The sequence below is a fragment of the Sturnus vulgaris genome, chromosome Z (genome assembly GCF_052056855.1).
Source record: "Sturnus vulgaris isolate bStuVul1 chromosome Z, bStuVul1.hap1, whole genome shotgun sequence".
Lineage (NCBI taxonomy): Eukaryota > Metazoa > Chordata > Aves > Passeriformes > Sturnidae > Sturnus > Sturnus vulgaris.
The window spans coordinates 1,628,407-1,648,801 of record NC_142283.1 but is presented as its reverse complement, the minus strand read 5'-3'; the positions used below and the strand labels follow the sequence as shown (position 1 = coordinate 1,648,801).

At 40.3% G+C, this 20,395-nt stretch overlaps 1 protein-coding gene across 8 annotated transcripts in view; it reads right to left on the bottom strand.

Annotated features, from left to right (window-relative positions):
• The window catches only part of XRCC4 (X-ray repair cross complementing 4), a 142,742-nt gene that overhangs the window by 29,727 nt on the left and 92,620 nt on the right, over window positions 1–20,395 (bottom strand). Inside the window, exon 8 of one of the 8 annotated variants that reach the window (XM_088156740.1) lies at window positions 14,322–14,412. The exons of the other annotated variants lie outside the window; for them this stretch is intronic. Coding sequence (XP_088012866.1) covers window positions 14,337–14,412 — 76 coding nt within the window. The 3' untranslated portion in view covers window positions 14,322–14,336. Of the gene's footprint in view, window positions 1–14,321; window positions 14,413–20,395 lie in introns of those variants that run through there. 8 annotated transcript variants of the gene reach the window in all.

Genomic DNA, 20,395 nt, shown 5'->3' with positions numbered 1-20,395 from the left:
CCCTTTACATCAAAGATGGGGATAATCTACAAAATTTGGTGCACTGCCCCAAAATTCAGTGTGTACCTGAGCTGCCTCACTGATGGAAAGTTACCACTAAGAAGCCAAGTTAGGTCACAGATATTGAACCAGAGAGTGAAGAAATACAATTTTAATAACACTTTGCAGGGTGATGATAGAAGAAATAAAATAGTCCATCAGAAAAAGACAGGGAATTGATGCCTGTATCTATTCTGTTGGTGAAAGCAACTGAACTGGCTGCCAGGTGTGTAATATTGATAATAACTTATCATAGAATTATGAAATGGTTTGGGTTGGAATGGAGTTTTACTCAGGTTATTCAGCCCAAGGCTCTGCCATGAGGGTCTCCATTTGACATAAGTTGTACTGGAGGTGTTAAAAAATAAATTTAAATGGCCTGGAACTTGTGTTACCTGCTTGCCTCATTAGTCTATTAAAAAAAAAAAAAAAAAGAATAATTTCTAGATTCAGGTCAGAGCATTCAGTTGATACCAATTAACATATCTGCCAGCTTCACTCATTTACATAAGCTGAAGTATCAGATCCAGTGAGGGCATAGAAATAAAACAGACTTTTTTTTTAATATTTAAGTCAAAATGTCTTGTGTTACCAACATGGCAACTCTGACAATCAAATTACCTGTGCAGACTGACATGAATATTGTTAACACCTTCATTTCACCTCTTATGGCAGTCCATACTTCTCATCTTTCAGCATAACAATGCAAAATACTGGCGTGAACCACCACTGCTACACTAATCCTCAGCACTTCACATGTAAAGGCATTGTTAGAAAAGTGCAAAGCTATTTTAAATTCTTATATACTCACGGAAATGTTTTTATTGTGAAACTACGAAGTGACCTACATTTGCAGGCTTTTCACATAATAAAAGATACGAGGAAAAACGAGATATCAGTGATGGCAAAAGCAGAACTACAAACTGCTGATAATTTGCTGATAATCAACTTCCTAATATTGATGGGAATACATTCCCTGATGTTGATATTTCACCCGAAATGCAAGGAGTGACTTCCTAGGAAGAAAAGAAGAGGGAAATTTCTTACCTGCTGAAAAGTGCAAAAAAAAAGTGCTAACCAAGAACCAAACTTCCACAAAAACCAGCTACATTTAGAGGCAACCACACATCATACACAAATTACATGCTGCAATTTAAACATTGGAGACAGCCTCAATAATTGTTAATTATGCAGTGGATGTGCAGAAAGCCTACCCTTTCAGAGATCCACCAGATCAGTACAAGTGTTACTGATTTTTTTTTTTATAGTCTTAGATTGGACTAAGTCCTACTGATTTCCTGGTAAGTAAAAAAAACCAAACCAAAATTCTGGGTACTTTACCCTTTTTATGGGCTAGGAAAGGATATTCTTCTTAACTTCTGAATGTGGAAATGAGGAACAACCCAGGGACGAATTGTGAAAAAAGTATTCATATAAGATATATAAGATATATTATATATACAAGAATAACATAATATTAATAGGGAGAGTTTGTGGTGACTTTATTGATACCACCATAAAGAATACCTCAAGTAAAATACGTCTTCTCAGTGTATTTATGCTAAGATGGGTTTTTCTCAAGGTGCTGTATTTGTTTCATAAAATTTGGGAACATAAAAATAGCCCTTTATCTTTACACTTCGTGTTTTTCCTGGAAAGTATCAAAACACAACAGTAACAGCAAAACCTACTTCGCCTAAATTCAGAAATATGAATCAAACAGCACCCCCAGGTCCTTATTAACATACACAATCCACTCCTTGACAATGTTTCGAGTTTTAAGATTTTGCAATTAATTAATTAATTCTCCGACTCTGATCTCTGTGAGTTATTTCATAAATACTCAGTGTTTAAAAGAAACAGTAATTTTCCTCACCAAAACTGCTGCTGGGGTAACACCTTGGGACACTGAAACAAATGCTATTTATAACATCCAGCAGTAACTCAATATCATCAGCCATTCAAATATATGCCTTCAGCTCCAGCATTTCCCTAAAGCATTCAATCCTTTTAAAGACCCAGGTTTTGTGGCAGCAGTTAAAAAAATGTTCCTTCCACTTGATTAAGGGAACCATTTCATTCCCAAAAGGTATCAGATGTTACCTGTCAGGAACAGAGACAAGAATTGAGCCTTGTTTCACAGAAGAAATATTAAAAACACAGGACAAAATCAGTGTCACTGCAATGGGCTGGTGAATTATGGTGTTTGGGAAGCAGAGCTTTGGTTAAAAGCTGCTGGCTGAGGTTTAATCCAGGAAACAGCAAAACCAACACACACTGCAAAAAAAAAAAAAAGAAAGAAAGAAAGAAAGAAAAAAAAGAAAAAAAGGAAAAAAGAAAGAAAGGAGAAAAAAGAAAAAAGGAAAAAAAGAAAAAAGAAAAAAGAAAAGAGAAAAAAGAAAAAAGAAAAAAGAAAAAAGAAAAAAAAAGAAAAAAGAAAAAAGAAAAAAGAAAAAAAGAAGAAAAAAGGAAAAAAGAAGAAAAAAAGGAAAAAAGAAAAAGGAAAAAAGGAAAAAAAAAGGAAAAAAAAGGAAAAAAAAAAGGGAATAAAGGAAGAAAAAAGAAAAAGGTAAGACAAGAAAAGGGGGGGAAAAAAATCCCAAGCTGTTTGGAAAGGCTTTTAGAAATTGAAAAAGGCTACCAGCAAGGACTTGTGCTCTCTCACAGTGAAAAAAGCAGACAGGGTGGGAGTCAGCCCTCTAAACAGAAGGATTCAGTGTTGATTTTTGTTTTAAATCTCTGCCATAAGGTGAGGGCAGCAGCAGCAGGGGTTGCTACACTCACTGCAGGAAGAAACAAATCTGTTTATAATTATTACTTTTATGGGACCAGTAATTCTAGGCCTGATAAGTGATGAAGAAATAAAATAAATACGAAAATTAAACAAGAAACAAATGAGGAGTTCTGCCTCTCCTGTGCTGTAGGTCTGGGCTTCCCGAGGGGGTGAAGGATGAGTCAGGGTGACTCAAAACTCTGTCACAGGGCGACTTGAGAGGCACCTTCTGTTTTACCCTCAAAGTGGGTGATCTGGTCCCAGCCCTGCTCCAGCATTACTCATCCCATGGCTATAGACCCGTGGAATATCAAAAACTCTTTGCCATAGAGACAGAAACCCAAAGAAATAGAAAAAGAAGTAAGGGGAAAAAAAAAATAGAGGAGCAAAGAAGGAGGAATGATGTGGATTGTGGATGTTCTTGCATGACATGAACCTTTCCAAAAGACTGCTTGGCCCTTCCACACAACAACAGGGGGCAGGGAACACCTCCAAACCTCGCCTTGAGCCACACCTGGACCACCTGTCAGCCTGGGTCTGGCTGGACCAGACCTAAAACCTGAGTTTGTGCTAAGCTCTACAGTATCATCAGCTGGATCCTTGTACCAATCCCACACCATGCCAAGTATTGGGGGTAAACCAAACTTTGCCAAAACTTTGCCCAATTAATTTATCATGGAAGCACCATCCAGGCAAAGAGCTACAGCCACCACCAGATAATTAAAACATTAACACACTGCTACAGGGCTTAATACTCACTGCATTTACTGGAGTCATTTTTTGGGCACAGAGAAACCCAGCTCACAGTGAGGGCACTGCCACTGGAATCACTCTAGCAAAAAGCACTTCAGCATGGATATTCACTGATTTGAAAAATAAGACTGCTTCTGTGACCTCGTGTCTTCAGGGAAGGCAAGAAGAGCAGGAAGGTGAGTGGGGGAACCTTTTTCCATCCCTAAGAGAAGGGCCAGAAATTCACATGTGCACAGGAAAATGAGGAGCAAAACAGAGCACAAAATGCCCCTTTGCAGCCCATGGGTTGGTCTGCTGTGCATGATTTCAGTATTTTTGGCAGGAACACAGTTTAATTTGCCTCTGAAGAGCCTTGTTTACTAGCATTTCCCTCTCACCAATCAACAGGCTGCCACTTCTAACATAGACACAAAACTGAGAGGGATTTAGTGTACTGGTGCTCCATAGTCCCCTCTTGATAATAACACAAATAATATAAATTATTTATAAATAAATGTATAAATATATTATAAATTATACAATGTAGGATATAAATATATACAGATTCAGAGCTATCTGCTTAAAAAGGAAAAAAAAAAAAGGTTAGGAAAGCAGTGAAACAATTAAATAATTTAGAAGCTTGTAACTCTACACAATTACCATGAGAAGGAAATAGTCCTAATGCCAGGGCTAAATCACACAAGTCACTTTAAACTGTATGCAAATGGATTAGGGACGAACTTGTGAGTTCTACAGTTATTTGAAAAAAAAAAAAAAAGAGTCCTGGAATGGGTATCTAAATGGGACAGGAAGACTGGAAACAAATGCACAGCTGCAGAGTGAAACTTACAAATTTAATTATGCATGATTGCTAACTATCAATTTTGTTGCTAAAGTAGTATCATCACCAGTAATAAGGAGAACAACAATTTGTCTAATTTAATGGTGCTTGCAATTATGAAATTCTTTGATGTATGGTATTAAGCATGATTTTAACAAAAAATATCATTCAATGGGAAAGAAAAAGCATGTTGTTTCCAGAATAATTCTTGATTCCAGAAACGTATCCAGCTGGAATTTTCTCTTCCTTCACCCCCACCTGTTTTTTTCTTAATCAACTGAGATACACAGGAACTTTCTAAAAGTCAGAAGAAATAAAAAGGCATTATTGATGGAACAAAATGAAATTAATGAATATTCCATCTGAGCTATACAAGACATTTCAGCCTGTGTTAGTCTGGGAGGAAAGCAGAAAGCAATGTGATAAAATCTTTCGTATTTTTCGGTTTAGAAAGGTAACCTTTGTGTCCTACACACACACACAAAAAAAAAAAGGAAAAAAATAAGAAGGAAAAAAAAGAAAAAAAACCCCAACCAAACTAAACAAAATTAATCACCTGGAAAAGATAAAAAAAACCATCATGACTTCTACTGCCCACAATTTTAGACGAAACTCTATTGAGAGTGCTTAACCAGCAGAAGGAAAGGAAGGGCAATGCAAGAGCCGGAAAAAAGGAAATAGTCTGTTATCAAAGGACTATTAATTGCTCCCAAAGTAAGAGCAAGTGATGATCTTCTTCCTTTATTTACTCGGACGTTCAGCTGTCTAATCAAAGAAACGTTGTGCTGGCTGGGCTGAAAGAAAACTGTACCTTTTGTTTTGGTGATTGCCCACTAGACCTTAAGGGCTTTCATTGGATCAGTTTTACAGCTCGCTGCTGCACTTTAGAGAGGCACAGGAGCAGCAGGCAGGCAGCTCCCAGCCTCCACTTGCACCTCCAGGAAACAGGGACAGGGCTCTGGAGCATCACCCAAATCCATTCTGTGGTTGCTGCTGCTGCTTGCTTGGTCCCCCCCTCCTCGAGAGCTGCAGTTTCTGGTTATACTCAATTTACTGCATGGGCAAATAGGACTTTCTAATTGTAATTAGCTGGTAAGATTTGAGCCAATAGATTTAAAAGGAGCTAAGACAAAGCACCTTTCTACAGAGGGGACAAAGATTATAGGTTTTGTAGAGATTTTGAGTGCTTGCACTCCCTGCTTTCCTAGCAAAGCAGTTCGGCATGAGCCACAATTCCAGCGGCCCTTTTGCAGTTTGTAATGAAGTACATGAATAATAATGAAAAAAATAAAATTAAATTTCTCTTACTGCCTTGCAGACCCTCACAATGTTAGATGTTTGCCTTCAACTCTACTGTGTGCAAAAAAAAAGATGGAAATGCAGTCTTTTTATCCTCCCTGCATCCCCCACGCACAATCCATTACCAAAGCCATGAAAGTATAAAAGTGTCAGGTCCTCTTTCTCTTCAGAGCAGCAAGTTTTGTAATTTGCCTCCAGGCAGAATAGGAACAAGCAGCTTTTCAATGTTTTTATGGCCTGAAAGAATTCTTACAACAGCAAAATTATTTTGGATGAAAATTTCTTAACTCCTGCCGGAAAGAGCAGATGTTCCAGATGATCTGTAAATGATATGTAATGTATGCTGAATTTTTTTCCCCATCTAAATTTGCTCTATTCTGCCTTTTTAAGGATTTCTCTATATTGAAAACAGAGTATTTCTAATAATGGATACCATTACAGAACGTGTGTGTAGAGGCTGAAAACGACCACAGGCACATTTCTCAGGGCATGCAAGGCTTTATTGTCATTTCTGTGTGAGATGAGGCCTATAGGAGTGAAGAAAACCTTCACTCCTGATACTTAGCAACACAATTTTTTTTCTTTTTTTTTTTTAAATTCAAGATGTTTACGACTGTGCAGATGTTGCAGGTTTATTTCTTTCCTTACAGGCTGAGTGAGCACAGCAAATCGTCCCCCTGGGAACTCACGAGCCAAGGCACACACAGCTATCCCAGAAAACATCTCCCTGCATCCACAGGAATAAAACACCATTAAAAACCCAGTCTTCAGGGGCTCCTGCTTCACTGGTCCTGACCAGAATTCTGGCTTGTCTGTGAAAATGGGCAATTGATGGAGAAGCTTCCAGCGCAGCAGCCTCAGCTCCGAGTGGGGCTCTGTTATTTCATGCCCCACCTGAGGAGAGGGGCAGTGAGATGAAAAGAGGGGTAATCAGGCACACTAAAAGCTCTTGGCTGGCAGGGATGGGGCAGGATCACTCAGGAAGCAGCAACAACATGAGCCATTGTATCCCAAACCTGTCCCGACAAAGGCGGCTCTGTGGCTCTGTTTACTTTTCCCAGTTTGTCTCGCTTTATGCCTTTGATAAACTGTCAGGACTAGTTCCTCCAAGAACTATATTCCCCCCTCCCAAAAAAAAAAACCAAAACCTCCCTCTGCCAGCCTCACATATGGTACAGTTTCTTGTGCTTCAGGAGCCTGCAGTTCTCATAAGAACTCTTCATGTTTTCCGTAATAATTTCAATACTTTTCGCATTATTTTCCAGCTGTGCTGCGTACGGGCTGAGCAGCACCACAAATCCTGCCCTGCAACGCTACTCCCTTCTAGCTGGTGCTGCAATCCTGCGGGCTGAGCTGCAGAAATATTAAAAAAGTACAGAATCAGACTGCTGAATGCCAAATATACTAACAGTTTAGGCAGAAAACAGATGAATTTGCTAACCTTTCCCATCCAGCCCCTGAAATAAAGCGAAGTTGAAATCTGACTACTTTGGCTCCTAACAAGAAAAATGATCAAGTTTCTCTCCTCCAGAGACAACTTTTCTCAAAGCTGATCAGGCTGAACTGCCCCCTAGAAATTAACAGTATTGGAAAGCTAATAGAGCAGGACATGTACTGGATAAAATAACATTTTTCCAAGGTCTTGAGACAGTCAGGGCTTTTCTATTTTTCAAACATCCAGAAGGAGCAACGGGAGAACAGTTCCTCAGGTGGGATGCTCCCTGTGCTAAGGGAGCATCCACAGGGTCTGGATTTCCCTCCTCTGGAGCTGGGAGAGAGCTGGAGCATAAAAAGGGGTAATTGTGGAATCAGAGTGCAATTCAGGGACTTGTGCAATACCACTGTTCTTTAAATTCACTGTTTAAACAAATAGCTTATTTTGCAATAATTTGCCTATGTAATCAAGCTTATAGCAAGGTCTAGAATACAAGAACTGTTAATACCAGGGTGACTAAGCCGTCCACTTGCAAAGTCAGACAAAAAGGGGATAAAATGCATGTCTGAGGACGGGAAATGTTTCACACTGAGAGCACAGAGTGCCCTTTTTCTGAAGAATGATTAGTGCTCTGCAGCTGCCCTGACCTCATTATATTCACTCTGCTGAAATTCAAACTTCCTATTCCGACAGTTTGTTCGGAAGGTGAAGGAAGAGGGTTTTGTTTTGTTTTGTTTTGTTTTTAATTTGCCAGTCATGGATGATTACACATCTTCCTTCCACTGATAGCCAAGGGGAGATGCATGCCCAAACAGCACTTTTGCCCTCCAGAACCTCCCTCCTAGGAAGGCAGCTCCTGGCAAGCAGGTTTTATGGTGAATAATTCTAAATAATTCCACCTGCCCGTTTTCACTCGCCATCCCTCTGAGCTCCAGCAGCCACAGCTCAGACTGAGAAATCACCTCTGGCAGGCCTGAAACAGATTAGTGAAAAATTGCTTCTCCTCCTATTCAGCAATTTTCAGCACTTTATTCTGGTCAATTCAGCAGGTGACCATTCTCCCCAAGAAGGCAATGGGACCTGAGGGAGTGAAGATGAAAGCCTTTCCTCCACAGATAAATGTGTTACATTTTTAATTCATTAAGACCCTAATTTGACTCCTCTAAAAACAACAGGCTGTTCACAATGCTTGTTTAATGGGAATTACAGTGGATTACCAGCAAGCACAAATTCAAAGATAATCCATATTTGAGAACTGAGTACTTCCTCACAGCTGCACCACAAGCATTGTCTGCCTGTCATCAGAATTTTTTGGGCATTGCTTCTTGTATCACCCTGCTTTCACTAACCCAAGGCAGCAATGCAAATATTTAAGCCCAGTTAAGATTTATTTTAATGTATTGATACATTAATATATTTCATATTTATATTAATTTAATATTAATATTTAATTCCAGCTGGTGGGTTTATTAGGGCATCACACGAGTGCTGATGTCCTCACCACGCACCATCTCAGCCTCTTTTCCTGGATGTCACCACAGCTGCTCCCATGCACACCAAAAACACAGCCTCAATGTTACAATATCCTGCCATAAAAACCTTTCCCTTGGAAAGGAGACACATTCCAGCCCAGTTCAGCCTTCTGAGAAGGGGAGGTTTCTCAGGAGACAATTGCTCAGAGACAAAACCTGCACCATCCCTGGGTCCTCACAGCCCACAGGGCTTCCCATCTTCCCACGTTCCCATCCAACTGAATGCATGTCATAGGCCAAATTCCAGATTAGGATGAATTGATGTTGCTGCCACTGCCTTTTGGGTTGGCTTTAAGCTTTTGCAGACTGCCTCTCTACAAAGTTATCTTCTGATGCAAGTCCTAATCACTGCTGTGACCACAGGAAGGGAGATCAGTAATTCCATTTTCCATCGTTATTCCTTCATGTTGGAGAACAAAATGCCTTTTTAATTTCCCAAACAAAAAGCTAGGTATAAGAAATACAGATGCAGTTTTGCTTAGAATTCGAACAAGGAAAAGGCTGCCAGAGCTCCAGGAGTGTTTGGACAATGCTCTCAGGATGATCTTGATGGGTCTCTTCAAGCTCAGGGCACATTCTGTGGTTCCTAACCAAAGAAGACCTTTACTAAAACCCTGCAGGTCATCCAAGAACTGCAAACTCAGAGTTTTTGGTCGGATGTTTCCTTACACAGCAAAGCCACCTGCCAACAGTAAGCCCTGTGGGATGTACAGTAAGAGATTTAAATTTCTACCCACGAAGTGTAAAAATGCAGCAGGTCCACGTGCCTAAGGTGCTGCCCAACATCAGAGCTGCCTTCTGGAGTATCAGGGAATTTAGTTGCCACAATTAATGTTTTTAGGCCCACCTGCTTTCTGACTGAAGTCCTCAGGAAGCCACACACACAGGGACACAGAGTAATTAAAAAAGCAGGAAACTGGAGGCCCTGTGGAAGGATTCTGGCAGGTGAGCCCTCGGCAGTAGCTCCTGAATGATGAGTGTATAAATTAACAAATCATTAATAGGCTAAAATAGTATCCCACTGCCAAATGATTTTGCAATTGATGAGACTAAGTGTGGAGGCTGGGCCCATAAATCTAAAAATATTTATTTCAGACTCAGTAGATATCTACACTCATCCATTTAATCACACTGTATTGATCATGAGACCTTTAAAAAGAATTTTTTGAGTGCTCCAAGTGATCCCCTTTCTACAGACTCATGCTCTTATGCTCAGAACTCTGTTAAGTGTATATTTTATTCAGGTAATGAGATGCATGTGACTTTTCTTTAAGTACTTAAGCATCAAATGGACAAAAAAGAAATCTTTATTTCTGGTTAAAGCTATAAAGACACTTTAAAAACAGCTTTCCACCAATTAAAATAACGATTAGTTGTACAGAGTACTTGAATACATGGTACAATAAAACCTAAGGTATCTTCAGTGCCTTTCAGGGGAAAATATCTGTGTTTTTGTGAATGCTTCTGAATGCAAGCAGTTAACCTTCCATGTTGATTAATAGTTTAGGGACCACATGTCATGCATGCAGTATTTATTAATCTGTTCTTTGTATTTCAGAGGTAAGTGTATAAAATACCTGAAACACCACAGCAATTGTCAGACTGGGCTTCGGAGATTAAGTAGAAAGGAACTCCACTGATGGGAAAGAGATATAAATAAAAACACACTAAAGATTTCATTGATCAAACGCCCCCTGAATGCATAATTCATCAAGGTGTTTGAGAACATTGAGATGCCTTGTTTGAACAGCAATCCACTTCTGTCAGTAATTTGAAATTTAAATTCTCACATTAGCTTCAGGGGGAAGCAGTGGGCGTGCTCAGCAGGCTGGAGGTATGAGGAAGAAGAGATAAGGATTAAAATAGAAAAGCAAGAAAAAAGTGTCTATTTCAAAGTGCACACTGTTAATTAATAGATTATGAGCCAAAAGAAGGAAAACGCATAAATATTCCAGTGACAGCGTCAGAGTTTAAAAATAAGTGTAAATTCAGAATTAAGAAGTCCTCTAGCAGACTTTTTTATTTTCAGTTGGATGGATGGAGGGCTCGACTGGCCAAAGTTAAAGACACAATAGATGGAGTGGATTATTTCCCTACAGTTCACAGAATCACAAATTCCCAGAATGGTTTGGGTAGGAAGGGATGTCCAAACCCATGCAGTTCCTGCTGGGACATGTTTTCCTTGGATAGGGACCAGGCTGCTCCAGCCCCAGTGTCCAGCCTGGCCTTGGGCACTGCCAGGGATCCAGGGGCAGCCACAGCTGCTCTGGGCACCCTGTGCCAGCCCTGCCCACCCTGCCAGGGAACAATTCCCAATTCCCAAGATCCCATCCAGCCCTGCCCTCTGGCACTGGGAGCCATTCCCTGTGTGCTGTCCCTCTAGTTCCAGATGAAGTGTCCCCTCTCCAGCTTCCCTGCAGCCCCTCCAGCTCCTGGAGACACAAACTTGTCTTCTCCAGGCTGAGCAGCCCTGACTTTTCTCAGCCCAAAGTTGCCACAAAACCATCCAAGCTTGAGTTGCTCTGGCAAAGCAGGAAGAAGATCAAGCCATAGCTCAGCTCAGTCCTCACTCCTTGGTTCCTTCCAAGCAGACAAAGCTCATCCTCCTGTCCTCTGGCACCAGAGAACTCCAGAGGACAGCCTACAACTGGTACAGGATAGTTTATACAGCCTGAAGCAGTCAGGAAGAAGGAATTCTGCTGGGAATTCTGCTGGGCTAACAATCCTCCTCTCTTCACAGCACCAGAAAGCCAGAGGTTGCACAAGATGGACACCTCCCAGATTTTGTCACGAGTCGTGATTTTGGGAAGCTTCCAGTGAGGTGGAATGTTGGCAGCCTTGCTCTGGAAGGAACTGGTGGGAATAGAGGGATGGAGAGGTCCAGACACAGCCTGAGCTCCAGGAAAGGAGCAGGAACCCATCAGCCTCTAAAGCTCTGCCCTCCTGCCACTTTGCTTAATGCCATCTCTCAGCAGACCAAGAATTTTCCTGTCCCCTATCTATGCTCATCCACTGCCTGTGTATAATTAAGTTTTCTTCTGAAGTGCTTTTTAATAAAATTGAGGCTGCTGCCTAAGCCCCCCTCACACATCTGCTCTGTCCTCGTGGTGTCAGTTCATTTATAATTAAACACCAGGGAGCTTTATCATCTATCAGTCATCATTCATCCGGGAGCTTGTCTTATTTATCCAATTAAAAAGGTATTTATTGTCAACATATTACTTTTTTTTTTTCTGCAATACTTGCCTGGTGGAGAAGCCTTTCAGTATTTCATTTAATTCTGTTGCAGTAATATCTACAGCAAAATTCTTGTGAAATCAAGGAGTGTTAAAATAAAAAACAGTACCTTCAGAGTTGGCATTATCAAAGAATTCTCATATAAGCTTCATATACAGATGGAATATGGAACTGCTACTGTATACTTTAATATGGATTACTCCTTTGGTTTCTTTTTCAGGTCAATAAATAAATTTTATTATAATTTATCTGACAGCTTGGTTACTGGCAGGAAAATTCATTTTGCTGAAAGATGGAAAATGAGAAAATATATATAGCACCACACTGAAAACAAGATAAAATAAGGAAGGAGAATAAACCAGTATACATTAAAATTATCCTGCTGCTGAGAAGAAAAAGACAGAAGTCTATGGAGGTGTCTTGCTTGCACATTTATAATAAAAGTTTAATTTTTCAATTATATCCCTGTAATATCCTGTCCTGCAGCACTGATTACTTCCTTGGCTCACTGAAAATTAATTTTGCATAGCACAAAACACTCTTTGGAAAACAAACCCCAACAAAGCAAAACAAAACAAAACAAAACAAAACAAAACAAAACAAAACAAAACAAAACAAAACAAAACCCAACAATCTACCTTCTCATCTAAGACTTGCCAATCCTTCTCCATTAACAGATCCACAATAACACAAATGAGGAACTGACATGTTAATGATGTCTGTAAGAAGTTATTAAAGACTGAGGACCCTGATTATGTCCTCTCACTCTTGTCCTTCATTAGCTTCTATTCTGCAGAGTCTTAAGTATGAAGACCACCAGGGTTTCAAGACCTTTCAGGATCTTGCCATAGTTTATAAATAATCCCCACTATTCATCTGGAATTTTGTAGTTTTGACAACCAGCACTGAAGCCAATATCCTGTAAATTAATGGATGAAGTTGTTGAAATCTCCAGATGAGCCAGAGCCCACTGAGGGGTGTCCTACAGTACCCTGAGGTTGGTGCCAGACAGGACCAGACCTAAACCTGGAGTGAGGGAATTACCTGAACTAGACACCATACAGGGGCCACACTGGATTCCAAAACCCATTCCAGAATGCCAAGGTTGAGAGCTGCCTCAAGGAAAAAAAAAAAAAGAAACCAAAACCCTACAGCCGTGGACCCCATGTTTCTGTTTCCATCAGCTGAATATTTAGGTGAAATTGCTCAGAAAAACAATCTGATTTCTCTTTTCTTCCTCTTTTCTTCACCTACATTAAGGCAGTCACATTTTGCTCCAGGGGACAATGGAGACTGTGTTACATGAGACAACCCACTCTTGTGAGAACATACAATGGAAGAATAATATTTGGAGATGTCAGGTGATGGCAGGTAAACCTCCACACAGGTGCACCTTTATGCAGGGGAGCACTGGGCTCTACCTTGATTCATTTTCTGAATTCCACGTCAAATTGGCTAAGTCTTAACAACTGCAACGTTTTCAAGATGAAAAGCACTTGTCAACATGACTCAGCCAAGAAATATATGTAAAAGCAGAGAACTCAATTACATCTGGAATGCTGGTGCCCTGCTAAGGAGCAGCAATTTCAGGCATGACAGAAGTTTTGAGGTTAATGATTTGGAAGCCCTAACTGAGACTCAACTTTCTGATGCCAAGGTAATGGCCTTTAAATAAATACCAAGTGAATGCTTAAAAATAAACACTAAATGCTACTGAAGATAGGAATGACTGGTTAAAAAAAATAAAAAAAAAAAGTGAAGATGTGAAATAAAAATATAGATAGCAGCTTAGATTCAGGGTGATTCAATTAATTTGAAAGGCTTGGGTAGGACATGCATACTCATCTGTCTAACAACATCCAAGCCTGTTTGCTATCTGTCATCTCAATAATGAACTTTGCTGATGCAAATTCCTCTCAAATTCGTTCTTTTCTTTCACTTCCATATTTCTTTTTGGAATAGAAACGTACAGATAGACAACAGAACGTGTTTTGGTTATGCATCATGAAAGTCCATTGGTGTCTGAAAATTACATGTGTCACCATATCCAGTGTGACCTACCCACTTGTGGGCTGGTTTTGCAAAGGGACCTCAGCAACAGAGAAGTCAGAAGTAATGAATCTGTGTTTTTAGCTTGGCAAAATGAGAACACGTCAAGACCCAGGAGCTGGTGCAGAGCTGGGAGTGGCGTGAACAAAACCATGAAGAAGGGGAGTGTCTGGCTGACACTGCCTCGGGGGAACACAAAAATCTGGCTTTTTTTTCCCCTGTAAATCTAGCTCAGGGAAAGGTTATAAAAGCATCAGGAACATCTCACCCTTGCAAATGACTGCATGAGAGAAGCTGTGAAGGGAGGATTGTGGTCTCTGGCAGCATCCTGCACCCAGTCACGCCGAGCAGGCAGCCTGACAAGCATTCCTCCTGTGTGATGTGATGGCTGATTTGGTGTCAGGTAGAGCAGAAAAGGTGTAAATGCATGTCAGGCACGCAGGGGGCCAGCGTTCTTTGCCTCTCAAGTGCTGTGCTGGAGGGCAGAAAGTGGGAAGGCAAACAGAGGTCTCACACCAAAGAGTGGATAAAGACTCACTTGGGCAACACCACATCCCTCTAAAACCGAATTTCACATCACCCCAAACCCTCCAGCCCTTACAATCACACCCCTGCTTATTCCAGTGCCTTGACATGATTTTCCCAAACCTCCTGCTGTGTTATTCCCTGTGTTCAGCCACGTCAGCCACCACCTGCTCACAGGGCAGAGCTTGTTGTCCCAAATGTTGCTCCCAGATTCGGGAAGGACAACACTCACCCCTAAGGGAAGTTGCACAAGCTTCATGTGCCTTTCAAAAAAAATGTTTTACTCCCCTGTCCTCCTGTTCTTCCCCTTGCTTCTCTCCCTCACCACCATCACTTGGACATTTTGCTTGGACATTTTGCTCCAGGACGGCTCTCAGTGACATTGATAAATAGTTGATGGTTTTGCCTCTTTTTAAAACTTTGGAGCTCACAGAGTACTTTGAATCATTTAAAGAGTCAACAGGCAACTCATCACATCCTGACAATGTTTTATTTTTATTTGGAGATCTGTTTTGTGTCTTCAAATCTATTTTTAGTTCAGCTGAAACACTTGCTCAGGTTCTGAGCAGTTTTGTCAACACAACTGGCTATAATCAGGTTTGGTTTTGTTGGTTTTCTTTTTTCATTTAACGTTTTTAGTCGATGCTGTAGCTACACAGATATGCAACTAGAGAGGAGATTTAACACCGAGATATTCCTCCCTAACTTGGTGTTCCAGAACAGTTTGACACTGACACAGCACTTGAACAGAAAAATAATTTTGCACTTGTGACAAACAGCAAATCCAGGAGGTTTACTCCTTGTAGAAATGTTTTCCCACTCAGTGGTGAGTTTTAGCCTAAAGGAGTGATGCTTGTCTTTATAAAAAGATATATATTTTTCAGGACAGCTTAATAAAAGTAAGATTTTGTTCAGGTAGTTCAACAGTTACCCAAAGATCAGCTCCAAGGGACTAAAGCAGTAACTCTCTGGATGCTTCACATCCCCAGCAGAAACCAAATGATTTATCACCACTTTACTCCAGTCTCACACTTGTGAAACCTCAAGGTTTAGCCAGTTGTGCAGAACATTGAAGTGATGAGTAATGAGCCATTTTCCTCTCTGAGCAAAAAACAACCCCTGTGAAAATATTTTATAGAGTTGCTCAGGAATCTGGGGAGTGGGGAAGATCACAGTATGAGCTAGGTGTTGATAAGAGTTTATTCCTGTGGCCAAATCATAGTTCAGAACCTGGTAACTTTAATTACTATGTGGAGAACTTCTCAATATGCAAAAAACAACCAAAAAAAATATTTTTTTAGACTCCTGCTAAATTCAGTGAACATTCTCTGTGTTCTGTGATGTCTTTAGAAAATCACATCTCTGTGAGCTTCTACAACATAAAACAAATTTCTTTCAAGCTTTTTCTACAATTAGCACCTTTTTCAACAGCCCTCTCATAAATTATTTTCTCAAGTTAAATACCTTCTTTATCTTTTCTAGATAAACACAAGGCCAGAGGTACCATTTTTTAACTTAACAGACAGGTCTCTTACTTTGATGTCAAATACTCCTTGGGGGATCCATATAAGTGGAATATAAAATATTTATTTCTAAGCTCTTGAATAATTAACACCTTTTAAAGAAGCACATGAGAAATCTCATCTCTTCCTGGCATGAGACCTAGAATGAAACTCCCCCTCACCAAACAGTGGAGTTTTCTTGCACATTTGTCCCATTTCCTCAATCTTAGTCATCATTACTGTGTTCACTCTAAATGTACAGGATGAAACACTGGGGCCAGTGGTTACACTGCTGTTAAATTTAAATTCACCTCAGTACTTCGAATCCTCAACATAATTTTAAAAAGAGCCTTAAATTTAACTGACTTCTGCTATTTAGGATTCATTACAACATTGCCTCTGCTGCTGATCATTTCTGAATATTGACCATTTTCCTTCAGTTTTACACCCAGTCCACTCATAACAGCTGACACACGTAAAACCATCTGAGGAGAACACAAGCATGTAATTAGCTTTAAAAATTGCTGGTTGTATGTTCAGGCTTGAGTGACACAACAGCTATATGACAATTGTTACGAATGGTTTGACAGATGAATAAAGTAGGGAATTATTTTAAGTGTTATTAAGCAATCAAGGGAGTGTGTCAGCAATATTCTGTGTTAACAAGGCTCATATTAATCTAATTCTGCACCTCCTGCAGCTTCTAATAAGGACATTTTTATTTATGCTCGAGGAGACTGAAAGGTAGTCAAGCAATTTTAAGAGAGACCTGATTTGGGCAACTGTGTCTCTAATTCTGAGAGTTTATGGTCTGATGCACGAGTATGTGCAATGTGCCCTGACACAGATGGCAGAACTCATCAAAAAGGGCTCCTGATTAATGCACAGGAATCCTGGCACAGGCTGACAGAAACAGATGAGTCCCCTCACCCGACCATGGAAGTGCATTTGCTCAGACCATGTCTATTAGTCACATTTATGAATATTTATCCACTCTGACCGGATCTGGGGATGTTCTAGATATCATCAGAAATTCATTGCCATGCAGATCAAGGTTTGTTTATTTTGGTTTTTTTTTTAATTTACTGAATTTGGGGAGACATATATACATGTTAAATAGGAAAACAAATGCACCATCAGTGCCTCTCACCACATTCCCTCTCCTGTCTCTGCTCACAGACATGTCCAGTGCCACCTCTCACCCTTTTCTGTGCTCTAGACCTTTTCCTGCTCCTTCTCCAAGCCATTCTGAGGCAGGAACAGGATTTTTAAAAATTCAATACAAGCTCTTTTCCCTCTTTTCCTCAAGAATTCGAGCATTCTGCAACAGAAAATATCCTAACATCTTTATCCTTTTCAGTTTCAGCAGCATCCTTATGCATCACACATGAGAGGTCTAGAAGGACGCCCTAATCTGATAAAATATTTCTCACTGGCTGGACCTAGGTCTTCACAATCAACAGTAATCAGTGAAATTAGGCAGGTGAAGAAAAACAGACAATCTAGACACAGCCATCACTGCTTGAGGAGTAAAGTCAGCACTGGAAAAATAATTCCCATTTAGTTCTGTGGATTTTAAGCAGAGGATTAAGCACTTATTTTGGCATAAAGAAATTGCTAAATCTAAATGGTAGCTTTTTAGCCCTGCTTTGCTGAGGTGTGACATTTCTGTGGGGAAAAAAAAATAGTAAAAAGTTAAGTAAAGAAGAAAAGATGAATAGAAATAAAATTAGAAAGATTAATAGCTTCATGGAGTGAATCTGAGTTTTGAAAAGTGCACTGAACTGAGCAATCACCTCAGCAAGAGCAAGCAGCATTTGCAAGAGTTTGTGAAATCCTTTCTCAGATCATGAGTTTTAGTGTATTTCTGAGCACAGGATTTTCTCCAGCAGGTTTCCTGGGACACATTATGATTTAAGGGATTACTGGCCTTCCCAGACAGTTGTGCTATACAAAATACTCCAGTTAAATGCACTAAAGAAGACTTAACTTCATGTTCAGCCCAAAGAACAACAGAAACAGGTATTTGAGGCAGCTTCCTGTCATTAATAGAGCCAAGCTTTCCTCTTATTCTCTGCCATGCCATTTTTGACACCAGGGCTGAGGTGGCAAGCAGGTTACTTGGGCTTTCCATCAGCCTAATCTCAATCTCCTGCCAACACCTAAACAAAATCTCAGGCACCTACATTACCTTCCTATCACAAACAATGTGAAAATAATTCTGCTTGAAAAGCTGCTTTGGGAAATTGAGGATTTAATGGCACCATCAAGAGCCCCTTTGCAGAAGTGCTCACACAGAAAGTGCATGTCTGCTCCTGCACCCTCACCACCAGGATGCACGTGGAATTTCAAATATTGCCTTCGTTGTTGCTTTTAACACAATCTCCTTTTCTTAGCTTCCCATCCTCTACCCTCAAGGACTGAAAATGCTGGAGCATGGTCTACTTCAAAAGCCAGTGACTGTTCCAGCACTGCTGCTTTCCTCAACCACACACAGTCTTCCCTCCTTCTTGGTGTAATTTACCTCCAAGGAGAAATTCTTTGGCCTCCCACATTAAAACACCCCATCGAGGTTCTCAGAATTTAACAAAACCAATGCACAGTGTGGTAAATTAAATTGTTCCAACCCACAACCTGCCCAAGAGGGGCTTAAAATATAAAGCTCAGGTAAAACACCACTCCAGTTAAAACCCTCGTTGAAAAGGCAAGGGAAGAGCATCAAAAAGTTTACCAGGAAAGATAATGGAGGAAGAAGGTATAATTTCCATTTTTTAAGCTCTTCTCTTGTAATCTCACAGCTTGAAATATGAAATAAATTTTCTGGAAATGTTTCAGTGAAATACATTATAGATGAATCACTGGAGACACATATCTCACCAGATTTGTCACAGCAATAAAACCCTGACCTAAGGAACATGCCCTGAGACAACAGAGGGTAGAGTCCTGTCAGTCTTACTGAGTAATAACTCCTCCATCAGCAGTCAATTATTGGGCCATTACCAGTGACAAAAACCCGTGAGACGTGCTCCAAACTGGAGAGCTGAGAGACTTTCCCCAGGAGAAATGGCAGCCTCTGAGGTCAGCAGACAATGTTCATTTTTTCTTCCCTGCCTTGGGCTTTCAGCCTTCACATTATCCCACCCTCCCCTGGGGAGCTGGGAGAAATGGTGATGGTGGATCCCAATCCCTTCCACTTCCCATGGAAATAAATCAACTCTTCCCACGTGGATGGTGGAAACATAATTACCCACTGCTCAGCAAAAAAACCCCACTGCACAGGTACCACCACCAGGAGAAAAAACACCTGTGCTTTGTTGCATTTATTTCTGCCTTATTCATTCCAGCTGAATGAAGAATTACTCTAGATTTTTTGCACTATTTTTCTTCCCAATGATTCATGTCTTACACAGTTTTTGCAATATTGTCATCAAAGGCTTTATCCCTTTTTATTTCTTTGCTCTGACAGCCCCCCATTGTTGCACAGGTCACCCAGCACAGCTCTCCTGGAACAGTCACAGGTGATGAGGGTCACGTATCAAAGCTCCCCTCCGAGCACACAAAGGTGCTCTGATATTCCTGGTGTTTGCTCAGGTGGGGCACAACTGTCTGGTGTGACTGATGCCACACTGCTGCTGCCAGTGCCCTAGCAAAGGAGGGGAAAAAAGAGCACAGATAGATGGAAAAAGTGGGAAGGGGAAGGAAAAGCAGAAGGAAGGATTGAAGAAAGAAAGAAAGAAAGAAAGAAAGAAAGAAAGAAAGAAAGAAAGAAAGAAAGAAAGAAAGAAAGAAAGAAAGAAAGAAAGAAAGAAAGAAAGAAAGAAAGAAAGAAAGAAAGAAAGAAAGAAAGAAAGAAAGAAAGAAAGAAAGAAAGAAAGAAAGAAAGAAAGAAAGAAAGAAAGAAAGAAAGAAAGAAAGAAAGAAAGAAAGAAAGAAAGAAAGAATAGTGCTGAGCATGCATGAATCACAAAGATGACTTAACTCATTATTTAAAATTTTTTGGTTTAATACTCACATTAGAGGCTCATATAACCCAACCATGCACTTCCAAGAGATTTCCTAACTTGTTTACATTTCAGCCTGAACGAATAATCATCAAAACCTTTCTAAATCATTGCATTCCATAAATTTATGATGGCAGGAATGATCTTCTCTACTGCTGTATACACTCACTGCACTGACTGACTGAAGGATCACAGTGTTTGCCAAAGCAGGAAACTTCTCTCCTATTGTATTAAATAAATGCACTTAAGATAATACAAAAGTGACATGTCACCATGAGCTCTCAAGTACATCTTTCCCTAAAAGGGGGTAACTGGGGTGTAAACTTCACACCCCCTGTGGAAGGTTCTGGTGCCACTTTCAGCAGAACCCAATTTTTGCCTGGTTGAACTCCTATGAGAAGAAGAAGTTGTTGTGTGAGGCAGAAAACCC